Source organism: Pteropus medius, unplaced genomic scaffold, assembly GCF_902729225.1.
Source record: "Pteropus medius unplaced genomic scaffold, Ma_sr-lr_union100, whole genome shotgun sequence".
Taxonomy (NCBI): domain Eukaryota; kingdom Metazoa; phylum Chordata; class Mammalia; order Chiroptera; family Pteropodidae; genus Pteropus; species Pteropus medius.
The window spans coordinates 9,844,932-9,866,623 of NW_024349802.1; the positions used below are offsets into that span (position 1 = coordinate 9,844,932).

Consider the following 21,692-nt stretch of genomic DNA (forward strand, 5'->3'; position numbering starts at 1 on the left):
AGCTCTGTGCAGGCAAAAGCTCTCTCCCAAGCTTCTTGTGTGTTGTGGCGTGAGGTGGGCAGGAGAGAGTCTGAGGCTGAGCAAAGAGACTGCAGGGAAGTAAGCCACCCACTACCCCATGTTTCTTTGGGCCTCAGTTTCCTCTCAGCTCAGTGAAGCTGAGATTTCTATATGCAAGTCCAGGAAGAGATTTCTACATGGAGGCTGGGAGGGGCTGCCTGAGCAGCAGGAGTGAGCCTCTGGTGCATTGGGAAAGGCTGATAAACAAACGCACCAGAATCCAAATCAGGAAGGCCCAGAGCTGGGGTTGCCATGGCAACCTGCAGCAGGCTCCCAGTCTCACCAGGGTGGGGGCCAGGACTTGCCAGGCTCGGCTGCCCCCACCTCTGAGTCCTCCTCCTTGGGCTCTGTTCAGCTCAGCATGAACACAGGAGAGGGGCAAGGGCACAGAGAGGCAGGTCTGGGCTCCCACTTCCAGCTTCAGTGAGATGTCTCTTCTCCCAGAGTGAGGACTACACCCAAGGGCCTCCAGAGTGCAGCAAGCCATCCCGGCATCTTTCTACAACCCAGGCGCCAGCACCAATTACTCCAGCCCAGCCCATTAGCTGCCCGGGCTGACACAGCATCCCTACATGTGGTAATGCCCTCAGGCTTCTGCCAGGGCCAGTGGCCTCAAAGCTATTACTTGGGCACAAGGTAGTGGGGACAGGGATACAATCCCCGGACCTCCTCTCATAGCAGGGTGGAGGAATGGACAAGCACAGGTGACAGGTGGTAGTGTAGTCCTTTATAGGCCTTTATTTTCTCTCATTTAATGGCATTCCCCTTTGACAGATGAGGAAACAGGCTCAGGGAAGTTAAGCGACTTCCCAAGGTCATAGAACTACTGGTCCCAGTCAAGGTTTCCCAACCTTTGAGCCCAGACCCTTCCCATAGGGTCTGTTACTTGCTGGCTGTTCTGGGCTGACCATGCAGCATGTCACTAGCGGCGCTTAGGGACCTATCACCCAATAACCCATCTGACTACCACAGGGCTGCAGACATACTGTAGACAAACAATGGCATTCATGTCTCCATTTAATGGCCAGGCCAGCACTGCCCAGATAATGCTCAGGCCTCCCTCCTGCCTGCTGTCCCCTGAAGAACCCACCCAAGCAAGTTCCTCTCAGCCTTACTAGCAGCGTTCCAGACCATTCCCCCACTGGGGCAGCCTCATCTCAGCTCCTTCAGCAAGCTGTTGATGGAGCCCAGCAGCTCCCGGAAGTAGCCCTCGTCCTCGCCACCTTGAAGCTCCAGGGTAGCCAGGCCTGGTATTCAGCCTGCAGGCTGGCCAGCATCCTGCTGAGCTGTGGGTCCTTATGGTAGTGGTCCCGGCAGGTGGCAAGGAGGGCGCCCAGCGTCTGCAGCACCTTTTCACGGGCATCATGCTCAGGCAGTGCCAGGAGGTGGGCAGTGATCTCGCACCAGCCCTGTTCTCGCAGGCCTGGCAAGAGGTGCACCTGGCGATATTGCTGCAGCTTCTCTGGGGATGTCTCCTGGGTTAGCTCGGCCTCCTCTTCGGCAAACATCTGCCATCCGCATGGCCAGGTGCCAGGAGTGGGCAGGGAGGAGAGAACACACAGAGAACAGTTAGCTCTGCCCTTCAGATGTGAAGGCATGTGGCTGACCTGGGAATTCACCCCCTCTTCCTTCATCCCCTTGGGCATCAAAGGCCCCTCAGGGGAGAAGGCCAGTGGGATTCATGACTTTACACATGCTCTCCCAACCACCCATCCGCTCATCAAACTGTGCAGTGTGCCAGACACTGGAGAAACCAAGACAGAGACATGGTCACAGCCCTCAAGGAGCTCAGGGTCTAGCAGGAGAATAAAAATTAACTGAATAATTCCTAAACAGCATAATAAATTTAGTCTAGCAGTATAGTGTGGAGGCAGATGGTCTAGGTTCAAATTCCTTCTCCCCCACTGATAGCTGAATGATCTTGGGCTGGCAATTAGCCTCCCTAAGACCCAATGTCATTGTCTCTTATGTAGAGATGACAAAACCCCTCAGAACTGTTGGAGGGACTCACTGTGATAGTGAACACACAGCCAGTGACTGGCACGCAGAGCACACCCAACAATGTGGGCTTCAACGCCAGTCATCACAATGTCATCTGTACCTTCACAAATATTAGCTAGGTCAGCAACAAAGGCATCACTGCCACCACTACAGATCCACTCCCTCAGAGGATGAGGGACAGAGGAGGATGGCATTTCCCTGAGTGCTGAGGGGTAAGTGGGAGTTGTCCAAGAGGATAAGGGTGGAGGGTCCACACACAGAAGGATCGCAACTGGCCTGGGCCTATCTCACGTTTGGAGAATGGCAGGCTGTGCTGGTCAATGGGACACAGAACAGAGCCTGGGGGATCCAAAGAGGGCGGACTTTATGCTGAGGGTCTGGGGAGTTGAGGAAAGTTTAGGCAGGAAGTCATATGCTTGGCCTGTGTCTACAAAGTACAAAAACCCAGCCCCTTCAGAATGCGGTGGGAACCCATCCTGCCAGGCTGCCAGAGGCAGGAAAGGAAACACCCGAAATCTGCAGTTAGCAGCTTATTTCAAATGTCAGAGGAAGGCTATGCAGAGGTCGAGGGTTGGCAGAGGTGGGGTTGTACTAAATGTACCCGTGAGAAGAGTCTTTGCCCTAACTCCAGGGGAGGATAAGGCATGCAGGGGACAGAGAAGGCAAGAGGGATGCCCAGGAAAAGATCAGGGGCCACAGTGGACCACCTGATGGCCTTGGGGCCCACTGGGGCTGGTGGAGGAAGCAGGGGGTGGGTGGAGGTCACCGTCCTGGGACAGAAAAAGCTGAGAGGGATATGGTAGTCCTTTCTTGCCCTACCTCGAGTCCTGCCAGCTCCACCTCCAAAACATATCCCAGGCCCCTCAGTTCTCTGCCTCCTTCAGCCCTCTGCCCAGTTCCAAACCTTTCACAACATAGCATTTCTGATGATAAACACTAATCTCTTCCCTGGGACTTTGAGGTCCTGTAGGACCTGCCCCTGCCTGCACTTGGCCTCGTCCCTACACATGCCCTCACTCTGGCCCCTGTCACACTACCTCTCCACCATGGCCTTTGTAGGTATAGCTCCCACTTCAAGGTGTACTCTCACCCACCAAACTCTTAACTTAACTCACCCGTCAGGTCTCAGCACCTCCCTTGACTTGGTTGAGGAGAAAGGCTGGGGCTCTGATCATAAGCCTCCAAGGCCTACATGACATGCTCTAGGTGATTCTCTGATAAGTATCTGCCTCAAAGTACCAGGAGGGCAGGGACCATAGACCTGGCACAGCATCAGACAGAGCAGACACCCAGTCAACACTTGTGGAAGGAACCAGGGGGCAGGTCACTCTGTGGCCTTTCAGCTCCATGAGGCATGAGAGGACGTGGGCTGCCGACCACACTCTCCGTGTGAATCCTGCAGTTCAGCTCCTGCTTCCCCACACCTAACATGTGCTCCCAATGAGAACCTGACACGCTTCCACTTTCAGGTGGCTTGGGACACATCCCCAGTCTGGCTAGTTCTTTACTCCCTCTGAGGAACCAAAGGAACAGAGAAGACCCAACTCCTCTAGTCCTAAAGCCCCCTAGCTGCAGGAGCCTGGCTGCCTCTGTACTGCTACAGAGACACCAGGCCCTCCCTGATCCTCACAGTGCTCCAAAGCCTCAAAGGCAGGATCCTGGGACAGCTGACAGGGCAGACTTGGTGAGACTACCCAGTGGTTGCTCTCTGGGGTTGCTCACTGGGTTGCTACCCAGTGGTTGCACATCAGGGCTGGGAGCAGCAAAGAGACACCCAAGACACCAGAGGAGAGAGATCAGTTTCTCCTGGGAAATTCCAGCCAACGTACATGTCCTTCTCCAGCCTTGCTGGCCCAATCCCAGGATGTCAGCTGTGCCCAGGGCCTTATTAATTGGATGTGAGCACCACATGGCTGCCTGCTGTTTTGAGAAACCAGGTTTCTGCAGCTTAAAGGAGGTGGTAGGGGGTGGGAGACTGAACAGAGAGAGAGAGAGAAACAGACTGAGAGACAAGACAGGCAGAGAGAGATAGGCAGAGGGAGGGAGCAAGCACACAAAAAAGCAATAGCTGACAGAAGCAGCAACGGACAACATTGACCCTCAGCCTGAAGCAGGGGTACACGGAACAGGGGAGAGGCAGAGAAGAGGGCTGAGCCCTCAGCCTCCAACACTCAGCAGTGGTTCCAGTGGGTGCCCAGCCCTGATTCACCAATCTGCAATCTGATTATTCTACGGAGAGTGTGGCCTTAGACAGGCAGCTGAGAAAGCCTTGCCAATGCGCTCTGCAGCAGCTGAATGCAGAATCCAGGCCTAGCTTGTTTTACTCTCTCCTTAATTACGACACTTTTTAGGCTCACAAAAACCATAGTGGGCTAGGCACCAAGTCTCCTCCCAGGTGGCAAGCGCCTGGGGTCCCCAGGGCCTTCCAGGGCAGCCATCCTGAGCCTGTGCTCCTAGCCAAAGCTCCCAGAGGAGTCAACTCCAGGTTTCCAGGATCTTAAGATTCAGCATCATCCCAGCTTTTGGCTCCTTGGTCTCCTGGCTGCTGTGATGGCTCACAGAGTTGCTCCATCCTTACCTGCTCATCACCCCATCCTATGCTTCAGCCCAATGACCTTCCATTCCATGAAGGGCAGATCCTGGCTATTTCTGGACTTCAATCCCTCTGACCCTTGGGCTTGCACACTTTGCCCTGACCATGGCCAGCACCCCTCCCTTTTCTCTGTCCTTATCAGCCCGTGTGTTTCAAAGTTTTGCAGTCATTTCCCACAGGCTATCCTCCCTGATGTCTCAGAAATCCTGGGTTCAGGGCCTGGAGGAGAGGCTCCCAAAGCATACCTGTTTGCCCAGCTCAGAGCGGGCATGTCTGATCAGAAACACTCACTAATGAAGATGGAGAGGTGAATGGAAGAGACATGGGAGAGGGCCAGGGTCAAATGGCCAGTAGCAAACACAAAGCAAAGGGGTAGGCAAGGCAGGCCTAGGCACTCACCTTCTCAGTGACCAGATCATAGAGCAGGGTGACCACACGCACGGCCAGCACCTCCGTGCCCTTCTCTTGCACTAGGCTCCTTAGGACTTGTAGCCCCCCCAGCTTCAGGAACTGTTGCTGGGCATAGGGAAAGTGTCGTAGCAGGGAGCACAGTGCAAACAGGACCTGGGGAGGCAGATCCAGACGGGTGAGGGGTCAGAGGCCACGCAGAGCTGGCCCTGCCCCAAGGCCCAGAAAAAGCAGCAGGAAGTACATCGACTACCCCAGCCCAGCCCTCTTTCTTCCTGGCACCATGCACTACCCTCAGGTATGGCTACACCCCAAAACCCAGGTCTGGGAGAGCCGCCTTCATCATCACCCAGTGGACAAAGAGAAGGCCGTGGCAGGATGCCAGGGTGTGGAACCTGAGACCACACTGTGAGAACTGCACCCAGGCCTCCAGATGCCTCAGCATGCTGCTGTGCTGCTTTAGATAAGAAGGATCACTCCCCCTACACCACCCAGCAGATGACCACTCAGGCTCCCAAAGGTGACATGAACAGCCTGGAAAGGGACGCTTGCCTTTCAGCTTCTACAGGTGGGCTGGGCAGGAGGAAGGGAGCAGAAACCCACCTTCTTCTTTACAGTAAGAGGCTGCTCCGTGGCCAGGATTACTAGCAGCTTCTGCAGAGCTCCCCCCTCAATGGCCTCCACCTGGACCTTTGGGTTGCTGGGAGGAAAGCACAGAAAAGCAAGACTTTGCACCTGTTTACCAACTTGGAAGTACATTGCTGTGTCTAGCCCAGGGATCTTTGTGGTTAGAAAGCTGACACCACACCAGCCATATCCAAGGAGAAATGGTGCACAGACTGAACAAGCTAGAACTTAGATGGGGAAAGAGACTACTTAGTGTGGATCCACCTCGGTACAATGACTTGTGGCACAGACAACAAGGCCAAGGGCCCCCATGCCAGTCTCCCACTCTTCAACAGCCAATGGGCTGGGGTGATTTGAGAAAGGAAATCACCAATACCATTTTAAGATCCTTCTGATACTAAAAGTGTTACTTCAGTGTCCCTCCTATGAAAAGCCTTCCTCCCTACACCCAAGTCAGTGTTCGGTGTTCTTCCTTCCATGATCCTAGGCATATCGCACACTGGCAGGAAATTACTAGTGGGTCCTAGGAGCAGGGACCCATTCTTCTTCTCTCTTCTCCTGGGTGGAGCACACACACAGCACATAGTAAACTCTTGAGGTAAAAAGACAGGAAGAAAGCACAAGATCCAGGAAACCCAGTGCCTCCCCACCACTCTATGAGAGCAGCTACTGTGATTTTCACCATCCCTGTATTCTCAGTGCTCAGCACAGAGCCTGCCATGTCACAGCACCCTGGACAATAGGGAATGAATGAATAAACACATGTATACAACCCTGATTGTGCCAACCAACGAACAGGCAATGCTGAAACATTCAAAACCCAGAGCTGCCCTTGGGAATTCTCTCCCTGTTCTGGGCTGGATAAAAAGTGATGACATTCAGGACACCCCTTTGTAGGATCCTTGCTTTCTCAGATCAAATTAGCGATCAATTAAAGAGCAAGTGCCAAGCACAGGGATTCTTTGTAGTTTGGCTCTTGAGGAAGGTCAAGGCTCCCTCACCAGCCACTTACAAGGCTTCAGAGAAGAAAGGCAGCAGGCACTTAAAAAGCCTGAAGCCAGCAGCATGGGGAGGGGAAAGGCCAGAGGTCAGACAGCCCACAAAGGGCACCAAGTCTCCACTAGACTCTGGCTGCCTAACCTTAGCATGGCTACCAGCTCCCTAGAGACCCCAAAAGCACCTGCTCATCCCTTCAACCTTGGCAGGTAGCCCCCATGACATCCTGGAGAATGAAGCAGGGTATAGACAATCAAAGGGAGTTGGCTCCTGGTCCGAAATCCAGAGAAAAGGGGAGGCAGGTAATAAGAGACCATGTACGCTGCTGCTTGGGAGGGACTGGCACATAGCAGGTACTCCATAAAAGCTGGCCAAATGGCATGTTGGTAGGGCCCGAGTGAGTCCTAGATGGCCCACCATTCTACTCCTACCAGGCATCCCAGCTTCAAGGTTCACAGCAGACTTAGCACGCTGAGCTAGTTTTCTTGCTATAAAATGGGAGACACCTTCATCATTCTGAGTCCCTTGGCATCGTCTCAGCCAGAAAGGACATGCAGGGTGGGTGCCGGCCTATCATACTACACCTCCACTTGTGTCTGAGGAGCAGCCTGGAGGTGGGCTGTGGTCTCTAGGGAAGGGAGGCTGACAGCTCCTCTTCACAGACAGGTGGGCACCAATGCATGGGGGCCTAGGAGCTGAGCCTCTCCCCTGCCCCTGGTCCCCTAACTTGAGAAAGGCAGCTGCTTCATCAAATTGTGAACTAATTAGGGCTGTCTCTCTCATCATGTACATGAGGAATGCTCACCCACAACAGGAGGGTCTAGAAAAAGACAACAACCACGCAAACATCAAATGCCATCTCCCAGGGAAGGGGGGCTGCAAGGCCCGACATCACATCAGCCTCAGGGAGTGCCATGGAGGAGCCCCACCCTCAAGGGCCTACAGGGCAGCGGGGACAAGGCCCTCCAAAGACAATGCATGAAGCTTTGTTCTTGTCTACCGATCTGCTAAGAAAAAGACCTAGAGACGAGACAATCATCCAGCTGACTGGGAGACAAGCTCAGAGCCCAGGCACAGAGCAGGTGGCTAATAAGACAACCTGAACGCACTGGGCTCAAGGATGGGCCTGGGCATCTCCCAGGGCAGTGGCCCTGTCACCAACAGCAAGAATAGTGTTGGGGGAAGGGAGAGACAATATGCATAAGACTTGAACTCTGCCCACCCATGTCTCACCTGGTAGAAGAGAAGACTCAAACCCCTAAAGGAAACCAAAGCACAAACAAGAAACAAGCTCTCAGGGACAAAGGGGCCACATACTGTGTAGGCAAATTCCTGGGATCCTCCAGATAAAGAATAAACTGATGAGGCGTGAAGAAAAGATGCAGAAAGCCCATAAGAGATATGGCTTCCCTGGTACGTCTTGCCCACAGGAGCCCCAGTGTGGGTTAGAGGGGGCCTGACTGTGTCCTAGGAAAGATGGAGAGACAAGCCACTGCTCAGAGAAGTCTACATGCAGGATAGATCCTTAGGGAAGCTCAGCCAGCTCTCTGCCACTCAACACTGCACAAGTCAGGATCTACATATATGAGAGGCCCACCATCAGATTCTAATTACAGGTTTCAGAGTGAATGAATGAATGAATGGGCTAGGTAACTTTAGGCCAGACCAGGTGGCTCTGAACCTAAGGTCTGTGGGGTTCAGAGAGAAAACAGGAAGTCTGGGCTAGAAGAACCAAGAGGGCTACATGGGAGAGATGAGAGTGCAAGAAGCTGAAGTAGAGGTGAGGAAGACAGCCTGTGGAGAGGAGAAAGTGCAGGTGCTCGAGGAACAACATATGCATGTGCAGAGAGGCAAAGACACTGTTTGGTGGAAGGCCGCTCTGGAGAGTCATGAAAAATGGGGCTGAGAAGTAGAGTCATCTTGATACCAGGAGGCCAGTCTAGTAGCGCCAAGGAAGTCTGTTGGCTGGGATGAAAAAGGGGTGATGCTGAACCCAGACACTGCCCAGTAAATGGACTTTGCTCCTGCTTCTCCTTCCTCAGCCCACACCCAAAATAAAATGGGGAGTCGAAAATAAGTGCCTCCAGGGCACACAGACACCAGAGAGAGCCCAAGAGTAGGTCCTGCCTCAGGACAGTGACCCTGGGGACAGGAGATGTGCTGGAGGGACACTCTAAGCCAAGCATAGCCCACTACTCCCAGGTCAGGTCAGCTCCGGCTATGTGGTGTGTGCCTATATCTGCCTAGCCTCCCGGCACTGACCCCCTTTCCTTCCTCCCTTTGAGACACTGCTGCCTCTCTCCCTCCTTGTAGACCTGATGGGGCGGGTCCCAATTCCCCAGGCTACAGGGGAGGGCTTGTGGTCCAATGCTGGCCCATCAAGCACCCCCATCATCATGGCCTCGGTGGATCACCTAGGACTGGGCAATCAGAGCCCTTCAGTCTTCTACACTGGAGTCAGGACAGAGAAAAGTTCTCTTCTACACAAGGTAGGTGGCTATAAGCCAGGAGCACCTATTGCCGGGCCAGCAGTGGCCAAGTCCCATGCATCCCCACGGGGGATGCCCACTTAGAGTATGAGAGAATAGAGCTCATACACAGGAGATAGAAGCCAGAGAGAAAAACAGAAAGCCTGATACTTTCTGTCACTTGCTGAAATCACTTTCTTAAGTCAATAAATCTACTGTTTCACCTGCAGCAATCCTGAAGGACCTGAGTGAGTAGGGAAGGACCATGGGCCAAATGTGGGCCTGTGGCCAAGTGGCCTCAGCAGCCCTGGGCCCAGACCCTGCCTGACCTTTTTCCTTGACCAACTGAAATGAGAGCCCCCACTTAACCCTGGGCCCTACCCCAGGCTTCAGTGGCTCAGCAGACACTTCAGGAGTTCCTTTTAATGCTACTCACTCAAGAGGCTGAGAAAACACAGCAGAGGGGGAGGGTAGGGTAGGAAGGACCAAGCTTGTATTTCCACATGGCGCTCAATCCATCCAGGCAGGGACAACACAGCCCAGCATTTTGTGAGCAATCTGCCCCGGAGGGGCAAACGCCAACATGCTCTCAGAACCTCTCCCCCCAAGGCAGCTCTGTCTTGGGCTCTGAATGCCCACTGCTGTATGCTTTTGGGGAGGAAATGGCCAAAGAAGTTCAGTGAGGTGCCAGAACCTGGGAAACCCTTGGTGAGAATTTGTGAATAGCTGATGGCCTTGGGCAAGTCTCACCTCAGCTAAAACTATCTTGTGTTAAAGATAGAATAGGTAGCAATGCCAAAATGCTAGCCAATGAATTGTGACTGAAAGAGTATGATCATAGTGGGTTTGCTACACAAGGAGGCCAGACCATACCCTTTAAGAACGCAGCTTTATTCAGCCCAGATGCCTCGGGCACATATAAACTGGCATTATCCGCCTCCCCGCCTATAGACTCAAGACCAGAGCTGAGGCCCATGCCTGAGGGTGGGGAGTCTTGCTCCTGGAAGATGGGGTATCCTGACAGTTGTAGATTTGAGTTAAAAGGGCAGGGGCCTGGCATGCCTCTTAGTGACATCAGTGGTGCCGGTGTGTTCAAAGTCAACAGAAGGATATTAAGGATATAGCTCGTCTCTGATGAGATAAATGAGAATAGACCTTGTTCAGGGCTAAGCCGGCTGCACTGCATAAACACCATCAGCAGTGGATCATCGGGACACTCACAATCAGCAGGCGAACCAGCTGCCTGTGAGCAGAAGGACAGCAGCAGCTGCTGCTTTGTGAATCTTGGGGGCAGGAGGATGAGGGGAGAGACTGCAGAAATGGAAGTGGCTGCATTTGCAGAAACCAAACGTTTGGGTCAGGGTGACCAATGTGGGCAATCTGCCAAGGGTCAGAAGTCATGCTTTAGCTAACCAAAGCTGAGCAAGTATCTGGGAGTGAGGGGTTTCTGGGAGTGGGGGGTAAAGCTAATCGGGGGCCCATGAGAATGTTGCCCAGGAACATTCAGATCCAGGAGCTGCCCTTCTTATCCCTGGCACTCAGGGCTGGCTACATAATTTTCAGGCCCAGTAAAAAGTGGAAATGTGGGGCCCTTGTTCAAAAACTATAAGGAATTTCAAGATGTCAAGGGCAGAGCATTAAATCAAGCACAGGTCATTCTCAGCGCGGGGTCCCTTCTGCACAGCTGTACAGGTCACGCAGCCACAAAGCAGGTGCCGCTGGCACTAGGGGTATGTGAACAGAAAATGCACAAAAATCTTGCTGGAGTGAATGGGAACAAGGGCTGGGGGTGGGGGTGGGGGCGGAGAAAAACTGGAAAAGGCAGAGTTACAGAATGAGAAATAAGGATTAGGTCGACAGGTTAGATGGGGGCTGAGGAAGCACTAAGTAAGGTGAAACCCCTAAAGCAGAGCCTGTGTCATCTGGAGACCCAGTCCAAACCTAGACTTGTCCACGGGACACTGGGGACATACCAGGGTATGTGCCCTCTCGTAAGCCCTCAATATTTCTAAGTAGGATGATATTATTTATTTTTGTTCTCTTAATAACAGGAAAAAACTAATATTTTTTTCTGAAATGCTTCTGGAAAAGATGCTGAGCAGTGGAGAAGGGGGGCATACCTCAGGGGATATGTGGTTAGGCTTAATCATTTGCGATCCTGCCTTATGAAGTAGTGTAGGCTCACTGTCTTGCCCACAGAGAAAGATTCTTTCTCTGGTGGCTTCACCTTGTCTATGCCCTAGCGTGTGGCCTTTGTGAAGCACAAAGGATTTGCAGAATGTGTAATCCTGAAATAGGTAGGTTCATTAGGCATCTATACTAGCCTGCCACCTAGGGATTAATGGAGTTAAGAAATCAATTAATCAAGATATAGACAATTACCAACTTGAATAAAAACAGATAGGTTCAAAAAATAAATAAATAAAAGCCATGTACAACTCCTCCACAGGAACCTGAAGCCCCCAAAAGAAACAAAACATCCAGCCTATAATGAGCCTTATACCACCTAAGTGTGAAGGGAACCACAATGGGCTCCTGAGAAGTTCATCTGATACTGGAGAAGGGGAGGAGTGTCATTGGATCCATTCAATATAGTTCCCAACTAGAAGCCAGTCATGTAAACAAATGTGGCTGCCTAAAATTCACTACAATGATAGCTCTCACAAGAGTATCCCTAGGATCTCCTTCCAGACACACAGACACACAGACACACAGACACACACACACACACACACACACACACACACACACACAATCTATCCACCTTTGGAGAGATAAGGGGGCTTCAGAGGGAGAGGCACCAAAGAATCTTCCTGACAGACATCTGGTAGCTCTCAAACATAGCTCTGTATCACAATCCCCTGGGGCACTTTCCCCCTTAAATCATTTCAGACTGGGCACTTAGGAAATTACAGAAAATTACACAGGAAAAATAATTTACAGAAAAGTTGCAAAATAGTAAAAGAACCCCCATCAAGATTCATCAATTGTTAACATTTTACCACATTTGTCTTTTCATTTTCTCTCTATATATTAATACAGTTATTCTTTTCTGAAACATTTGAGAATAAGTTGCACATATGATGCCCTTTTATTCCTAAATATACCACAATATAATGATCGAAATCAGGAAATTAACACTGATACATAATCTATAACCAGATTTTGTCAACTTTTTAGAATATCCTTTAAAATATCCTTTTTAGAAAAATAATTTTGGTCCAAGGTCCAAACCAGGACTACATGATGCATTTTATTAATGTCTCTTAAGTCTCCTTTAACCCTGACACTTCCTTCCTTAGCCTATCTTTGTCTTTCACAACATTGACAGTTTTAAGGAGCACAGGCCAATTGTAGAATGCCCCTCAGTTGGAATTAGTCTGATGGTTTTTTCATAATTAGATTAAGGTTATGCACATTGGCAGGAATACCATAAAAGCAATGTTACGTCTCAGTGCATCATATCAGAAGGCACGTGATATCAGACAGGCCCAGAACTAGTCCCTTTGATTACTTGGTCATGGTGGTATCTGCCAGATTTCTCCACTATAAAGATACTATTTGCCTCTTTGAAATTAATAAATATTTTCTGTGGGAAGACACTTTGAGATATAAAGACAGCCTATTCCTCATCAAACTTTCACTCATTAGTTCTAGCATTCATCAATAATTCTTGCTTAAAATAATTATTACTATGATGCTTGTCAAATGATATTCAAATTCCATCATTTCTATCTGTCTTTGTTGGTAATTGAAAGAGGTTTTCCTTCTTCCTCATTCATTCATTTATATCAGTATGGATTCATAGATTCTAATTTAATCTACGGGTTATGATCCATTTCTATTATTATTTATTTTAATGCTCCAATTATTCCGGATTTAATCACTGAGCCTTTTCATACTGGCTTCTGTGTCTTTTGACATATTTCCATCGTTCTTTGAGCACTTCCTTACTTTCTGGCACAAGATGTTCTTGAACAAGATATTGTATTTTTCCTGCACCAGCCATGGAATCAGCCATTTCTCCAAGGAGCACGTGGGGTACTTCTTGAAAATTCTAACAGATTCTAAACCTTATCCTACACATACTAAATCATAATCTCAGAAAATGGGGCTCAAAAAACTGATTTTTCATAAATTCCCCTCATGATTCTTATCAGTAATCCTGGCACTGATGTGAAGACTAGTATTTGAGATAGCTAGAGCAAATGGCCAACCTTTTATCTGGCACAGCATCTCGAATAACTAGCTGCCCAGTACTTGAAGACTAGAGTGGTAAGGAGCTAACCATTGAACAAGGCAGCCTTAACATTAGTTATAAACTTCCAATTGCTAGGGAAATGTCTTCTGATACTGAGCTGAAATCTGCTTTCATGAAGCTTATATCCCCACTAGTCTCAAGTATACCCTCTCAAAGTAGAAAGAGCTACCTGACCCTGCCCTGCCAGGTCAGCCCTTCTGAAGCTTAGGAGCAGCCAATTGTCCAAAGACAGCTCCCCTCTCACAATCTGGCATCATGGGATCCTGCAGTCATTCTTTGACTCTGGAAATCTTCTGCCTTCCTGACAATGTTCTATGGGACACTGCTCCATGTACCAACAAATCCCCACCAAAGCCTAGCTCCACAGGGCTCCGGCCTGGCTAACTCCTACACAGTCCAGTGGGCCCAGGTGGCTCTGTCCCAGGGCCACTCTTCGGCTACTGCCTCAGGCCACATTTAGGTTTTTGGTTGTAGTGTCACAGAACTGACTTGCACTGGGCCTGCCTATGTCAAATCCCTGGAAGCTATTCACGTGATCCATTGATGAGCCAAGCGTTCCCCAACATAGCCCTAAACACAAGCCAGCAGGCAAAAAGCAAGTTAGTAACAGTATGGGTGGTAATAACACCATATATTTGCTTCTGGGTGGCAAAAACTCTTTTTTTAAGCATATATATAGGTTATTTATAAAATTAAAAATTTAATAACAAAATTTAAAATGTCACTTTGCTACCTAGGCTCTTCATCCTAGCCTGTCACTATTCTTTTGGATTTTCATTCTGTCACTTATCCAACATGTTCATCATCCCTTTGTGTTCTGTGTTGTCTGCCCCCATGTCCTCAGAGAAGAATGTGAATGTAAGTTGGACAGGACAAAGTCTGACACGAGCTTTCTGACACACTGCTAGAGTGAAGGCTCTGTTGACACTGAGCCATTTATAAATATCTTTTAGGTCTGATTGTTCAAGTAGCTACAAATCCACATGTCATTATCATCATTTGTCTACCTGACCTATTAAGAGTATCATAAAATTCTGCTGAATACTTTCCTGAACTGTAGGCTCCCTCTGTGTCTATAACATATTGGTCTAATCTCCCTGGCTGGAAAGTCTTTCTGAAAAAGGAAATTAGAATTGGGAGGGAGCATGAGAGAATCTTCTGGGATGAAGTTCTATTTCTTGACCTGGGTGGTGGTTATATGGGTATATTTACTCTTAATAACTTATCAAGTGGTATGTTTTAGACTGATGCACTGTTTTGCTGAAGAAAGGTAGAAGGAAGTGGGGGGTGGGGGAGGGAGGGAGGAATTAAGCATTAAACTAGTCTGGCAAGACATGTTTTTACCAAACTCACGCTAGCTCCAAGAGACTACCTCTTCTCTTTAGAAATGCTCATAAATCATGTCTCAAAAACTTGCCGTTATTTTGCAAACCAAAACTATTACCTATCCTGTCTCCTTGCCTCTCTCTCAATCCCCATGAAGCCATAAAGATTCATATACACAGGTCTCATAATGATGTCTGTAAATTTCCATTTAATTTTTCAGATTCTAACTAATTTGGAGAAGCCAGTGGCTCTTTTCCTTCTTCCTCACGCTCTTCGGCTCAAGTTCCTCTTAACCATGCTTGTTTTACTTTTTCTAGAGGAAGGCCATTCTCCTTAAAAGAGAAGTCGAAGGTGAAATAGAAATAGAACAGAGGATGGAGATGCACTCTCTTTCATCTACTACACTAAATCATCTCACTGAAGCAGGCAGCCGAGGCCTTCCTTATCATTCCTCTCACTCTGAACACTAACTGCTCAGGCAGATCCTTTACTCTTAGCATCCCAGGTATCATCTACCTGGTATTCCTGACAGAGTTCTTCTCTATTTGTTATTGGTCATAGGACTCTTTTTCATCTCTTAGACAACAGCTGAACTCTAAGTTTCCCTTGCAGCCATGCTGGTTTCTTTAGGTGTCTCCTCTCTTCTCCCTTACAGTAATCACTTGTCACTATATTAAGCACATTTCATTTAGCAAATTATGAGTCATCCTTCTTTTCAAAGCTCTTGCCCAGACATTATCTCTACTTTTCCCTGGACCTTCTAAAATCTGCTTTCCTCCAAACTCAGTGAATTTTGCATTTCCCTTGGCCACTTTCTCCTAAGGTTTCCAGCACTTTCACTTCACCAAACTAATCCTTCCTGTTGCTCAGAATATAATTTCAGTGAGACCCTTTTCTTTATGCCTTCCTAAACCTTCTGAGAGATAAAACTGTCAGAAAAGTGAGTTAAGAATTAAAGTCAAGAACTGATCAGAATATTTATTGAGGAAGGAGATTTCCAGTTGCTCAGACCCATATTGCCCCACCAAATTGCTTCTGTGCCAGTTTTACCATCTCAGCCGGAAAGCCTCTTCTACACTGAGAGTAAATAGCTGACATCTTATTCCAGGGTTAGTTTGTTTGATTTTTGATGGACTAAGAGCCAATGGTCTGGACTTTTGTTTCACCAAAAAGCTCAAACTCACTAAGCAAACTAGTGAATGAGAGCTGCTCTGGAGTCAGAGAGGAGACCTGAGTTCAAGTCCTAGCTCCAGCATTTTCTAGCTGTGTTACTGGGATAAGTTACTAAACCTCTTTGGATCTCTGTTTCTTCATCTGTAAAATGGAAATTAAAAATATTTCTCTCATGGGACTGTTGTAGAAATGAAATGTGATAATGAAATGTGATAATGAAATGTGAGCATTCAAATAATTGTTTTTATCACATTATACTATTTCTTGAAAATCACTGTTTTTACTTTTCTGCTAAGAAAGAGTACCTAGGTTTTCAGGCTTCTCAGAAGTGGGAGGAGCTACCTGTGGTCGGGGGACAAAAAAGAATGTACCACCTCTCACTGAGTGGCCCTAGATTCTCATTCTCAGGTCCTCTGGTTTGACAAACAAAGCCAGTACAGAAAGAACTCATGGGGGAGAAATGTAATTAATAAGCTAGGGGGAGAGACTGGGAGGAAGGATCAAAGAAGCTACTTAGAACTGGCTAAAGGGAGACTACAGGGTGGGGAACATGGAAGAGAGAGGGCTAAAGAGAAACTACCTGTGGTCTATAATTATTCAAAGAATGTCTCTCAGTAATTGTCTCAGGCAGTTTGAGGAAGGCAAGGTAAAAGTAACAAGGTTAAACAGAAGAAAATTTAGGCTAAAACATATGAGAGATTTTTCACATAGTGAGATTTATCAAATTTATTAGCGAATTACAGAGTGTTCTAAGGTCATCTAGTATAACTGTCCTCCTAGGTGCTGGGGGATGAGGGAGAGCAGAGCAGGCCAGATTCCACAGGGTAAGAGGACTCCAGGGAAAATCACCTGGCCAATCCTTGTTCAAAGCTGCAGGCAATACAGACCCTTCTCAACAGACCCTTCATGGCTCAGGAAGAACTTTCTTACTCACCCAGATCTTGCTCTCAAGAGTTCTAAGATGTGTGCTGGGAAATCAATCTCTCCAACCTCCTCATCTCCTCAATCAGAGCCAATGGAATCAAGCGAGGCCTATTTTGCCTTTGTTACACAACTGCAGAAATGTTTATGAATGAGCCATTTCTTGATAGCAAAAGAAAAGGCAATGATCGTGGGATGATCTATAGCTGAAAAAGACAACACTGAAATGCTTCAATTACAAGATTTGGAAATCATATAGACTACAAATCTCGCTGCTATACAACATACATAACAAGTCCCTAAAATATCCTTTGTTTGATGAGGTTTTGCTCAGATATTTAAGGTTTCTGACAGTTTAAATATGGTGAACAATATGGTAAACCATCCAAATATTTTGCATCACTGGCATTTGGAAAGATTTTATGAACAATTAGTTACAGTTCTGAGGCAAGTGCAGTACCCAGCCTCCTGGATTTCCACGGAGGTGGCGTGACATGGCCTCCATTTCACGTGACCGGTCTCACAGCCCGAGTGAGCATGGGTTTCCTGTCTGTAACCATGTCTCTCACATTGTAATAGAGGAGAAAAAGTAGGTGGAGTGGGTCTGCTGACTCCCGGGCCAGGTTCTGGCCTCACCAGGTCTCCCCCAGGTTAAGAAGGACACACAGTTTCCTCAAATATAGAACAAAACTGAAAGGCCTGATGCTGCCCGAGGCCTTTAAGCCTGACTCACCAGACAATGGAATAGGAGGCCTGAAAGGAAAGTGAAGACTTCCCACTCCGTGGAGATCTTTAAGAACTAGAGAAAAGCCCCAATTACTCACAGCTTCCGGAGACAGAATGATGGATGGTTTTGTTTGTTAGCATGCTATTTGTCTGAGGCTCTTTTCCCAGTCAGCTGGTCAACAAATCTTGATTGGGCCCAGAGTACAGAGTCCTCAGCTAAGCATCTTGGGGCCGGAACAAAGAATAAAAATAGTTCCTGCCCCTACTAGACAAAATGAACAGCCAACAGAGACATGCAGAGAGGTACTCTATTAGACAAGTCACTATGCAAGTGGGGTAACTTCAAGATGTCCTAGAACAATGACCTTGGAAAGATCAAAAGTCATTAAGATGGGAGGAGAAAGGCTAAAAATCTGTATGTACTACCCAACTGAAGTCAGTTAAAATTTTACTTTTTTTTTTTTTCAAAGAAAATGTTAAGAATCACCTTCCACAAACCCTTTTAATTCTTTTTCTAATAAATGATTAAAAAGGCTTTCTGCTGGAATCATTCTAATGCCAATGAAAAAGTTACACTCATAAAATGGTTAATGTCAAAATGTAAATGGTTTGTTTAAGATTCAGCAATTGTTGCTGAATCAAACAAAATCTCTATGGCTTGAATAGCAAGGGAAACAAAAGGCTTGACGATTTAGTGCTCGTTAAAGCCTGTCTGGCTGAATTTTAGATTGCAACTTAAAAAAAAACATTAAACCAGTTCAAGTGTAAACTGACATATGCACAGCAGTTTTCAGCTGCCTGCAAATGGGACAAGGACACAGCCTAGGATGTGACTTGCACACATCAAGTCTGGGGGTATATGTGGCCCCATATCCAGGGTATAGGAGTAGAGCCCAAGGTGAGCAGAATGCCAGACAAGAAAGCACTTGAGTCCCGCTAAGGCTTGAGTTCAGCACTGTGAAGAGGACCAACTCCAGTTTGTCTTTGCTGCAAGAAGGCTAGGGGAGTAGAGCACAGTCAAAGCCAAAGAAAGGGCTTGCTTCTGCCTGGGAGAGGTGGGAAAACAAAAGCTTTTTGCACTCCTCTCTCCTTTTCTGGCCTTGCTTGTCAGACACTTCCATGAAGCTACAGTGGGACTCCTGCCTTGGTGAATCTGAGACCGGCTGGTAACTCTCACTGGCCTCAAATCTGGTCTTAGAAATAGTCCTTTGTGGTAGGCTTGTGAGATGCTGAGCAGAACATTTGTCTAAATCCTCTTGCCCCACTGGTCTATAAAAGTGCTTAAAATTTCACCATCTGGGGTTTATTTCTTTGAGTCTTAAAGATAATTCTGTCTTTCAGGGTCCCCTATTAAAATATCACTGCCCCGGGCTAGGAGAACCAGTCATGTGTAAGTAGGGTGACCACATAATTTATTGTCTAAACTGACACACTTTTAAAAGTGAAAAGGAAGAACTGGGACAAGAGGCATAAACTGAACATATGGTAAGCCTCTTTATAAGGCTTTGTGTTAGGTTCTATAGAAGATACAAAGGTGAATAAAACACTTTCACAGTCCTGTAGCCTGGAAACTGAGCTGAGAGACAAAGGATCTTGGGAACGGGCCAAGGCTAGGCACCCATGGGGGTCGGGGAGAAAGATGGCACCCCACAGGGAAACATCATGGTAGAGTCCAAGTAGGCAGTGTCACAGTGGTAAAGACCATGGGCTCTGGAGCCAGAGAGACCAAAGATTGAATACTGGACTTTCTTTCTGCATGACTTAATTAATCTGTCTTTGCCCAAGCTTCCTCATCTGTGAAATGAGGGTTATTTCATAAGGTTGTTGCGATTATTAAGTGAGATATTGAATATAACAGTGCCCAGCACATAATGTTCAATAGGTTCAATTAGTAGCATTATTAGGATTGGCCTCCTGCTTAAAACTCCAGCTATTTCTATAAATGCCGAAGTCAGATGGTGGATGGGAGGCAGGGAAAAAAAAAAAAAAACACCAAAAGGGCAGATTTAGCTTCTCCTCCCTCCAAATTAACAGCACCCTGCCCCCCCACTCAGGGCTGAGTGCTAAAGGACCTTGACTGCAGCACCTCCAGTGGAGTGCACCAGATGACCTGGGCTGCCTTGCTCTCCTGGAGGCCATCTCTTGCTCTTAGCCTTCACGCACTAACTTTGCCTATCAGCTACAGCTCCAACTTCAACTCCTGGGAATAAATGCCATCCACCTGGCTTTCTCTGCACTAGTACCCTTAGGAGGGACCACAGATAGAAGCCCTTTCTAAGTGACTAAGTCCTGTTCTGTTGGCGCTGGGTAGTACATTCTCCTGAGCCTCTTATGACAACAGTAATGCAAAAATAAGGGCAGTCCCAACAGTCTTTAGGAGAATGAATTCTGGAGTGCCATTATTTAATAGTTTTTAAATGCTTTCAAACGTTAAGTCATGTTTTCCTCATGACAACTCTATGAGGCCGATACTATAATTACCCTACTTTACTAATCAATAAACTGAGTCACAGAAAGTTAAGTAATTTTCCCCAATCTCACATAATAAGTGGCAGAGTTCTGAAAGCTCTAGAATAAGAGCTAAGAAACCTGGATTCCACTAGAGTCACATCACAAACAACTAGCTGAATGGCCTGGAAAGAGTCCTTAACTTATCTAAACTTTACTTCTACTATCTGTCAGGAAGCTGCTCTACTTCACCAAAGGATTACTCACATTACTGTGAGTATCAAATGATACAGGGCAAGGGAAATCACTGTAAAAGTGTTTGAATATTACGGTGCCACTGCCAACATCTGCCATCATTTAGTTTTGAAGAACTGGACACAGTATGGAAAAGAGGAAAGTTGATCCTCTGCTTTTCTCCCCTCACCCGACATACCCCCTGTAAGGCCCTGAACACTCTGCTTCAAGATACAGGAGGAATTACACTACAACAGTGGTTTTCAAAGTGTGGCCTCTGGGCCAGTAGTACCAGCATCGCCTGGGAACTAGTGTGAAATAAAAATTCTCAGGCCCCAACCCAAACTTACTCGGAAACTTTAGGGCAGGGGCCTGGCAATCTGTATTTTAACAAGCCTTCCAGGTACTTCTGATGCATGCTTAACTTTGAGAACTACTAGGCTATAGAGTCCCTGGACAGATGACAGGCTGGGCTCTATCTAGCCCTGGCCAGGAAAGGTCTGCCTCAGGGGCCTCAGGCAGAGCCCACCTTTTGCTAGAAGACCCAGTCCCTGAGGGCCACTGCCAAGAAGATGAAAAGCTCTCAATAAAACCCAGACCTACATAGCTGCACTGATCAAAATACAATAAAGAAGAAAGTGAGAAATCTGACAAAAGGAAAACGCAGCTTCGGTGGGGACAAAATACAACAATCTTCTGTGGAAGATGAGAAGCATAAAAGGGATGTTAGATGTTCAAAGAACTAAATGTCAAAACGACAAAAAAATACAAGAATAAAGACAAAGTGTGGACATCAATGCCACACAGGCCTCAGTCTAATGATGGCAGTAGCAGGAAACAGCAGCTCCCCCTCTCCAAGACTGAAGCCTGCTCACCCTCACCCACAACATGACAGCCTATATAAATAGAGCCTTGAGGAAAAAAATACCAGCAATTAGTCACTGAATCCTGCTTCTTGGAATGAGGAAAAGCTTGTGAAAAGTCACCAAAGGCTCTGGTGAGAAAAGCTCAGCTAAGGAGGCCATGCAGACTGAGGGCGGGAGCAAGATCATTAAGGCAGAAGGCCTGGGGGTTGTTCCTGGCAGACTCTGATGCCTGCCAAGTCTTAACCTAGAAGGGGGAATGAAGGGCCTGGCCACACGGCTATAATGAGCTCCAACCTGAACCCACATCCAAGTGGGAAGGCCTTTAATATGGACTTGGGCCAGGGGTAAAGTAGGGGTGAGAAGGAGGAGTCTGTAGCGGAGCAGCACACCCTGCCTTGGGCTGTGGGGACCTTGGAGGATAAGGCAGAATACAGAGCCTCTGATCAAAGTGCCTCCACCACCCAAAGCCTATAGGCCACATACAGATCCTCTCCTGGCCCCTGGGGGTACATAATTTGGAAGCAGTAACAGTAGTAGCCTCAATGCTTCCGTTCAGAAATCTGATGAAAATGACCTTATGTCAC

General features: G+C 47.7%; 1 protein-coding gene across 9 annotated transcripts in view; it reads right to left on the bottom strand.

Annotated features, from left to right (window-relative positions):
• Nucleotides 1–768: 768 nt before the first annotated feature.
• The window catches only part of SIL1 (SIL1 nucleotide exchange factor), a 168,475-nt gene continuing 147,551 nt past the window's right edge, over nucleotides 769–21,692 (bottom strand). For all 9 annotated transcript variants that reach the window (XM_039836225.1, XM_039836219.1, XM_039836220.1 and 6 more), the window contains 3 exons: nucleotides 5,666–5,762; nucleotides 5,054–5,218; nucleotides 769–1,568 (listed from right to left, as the gene is read on the bottom strand). In XM_039836225.1, the coding sequence (XP_039692159.1) occupies nucleotides 1,227–1,568; nucleotides 5,054–5,218; nucleotides 5,666–5,762 (604 nt within the window). In that variant the 3' untranslated portion in view covers nucleotides 769–1,226. The remainder of the gene's footprint in view (nucleotides 1,569–5,053; nucleotides 5,219–5,665; nucleotides 5,763–21,692) is intronic.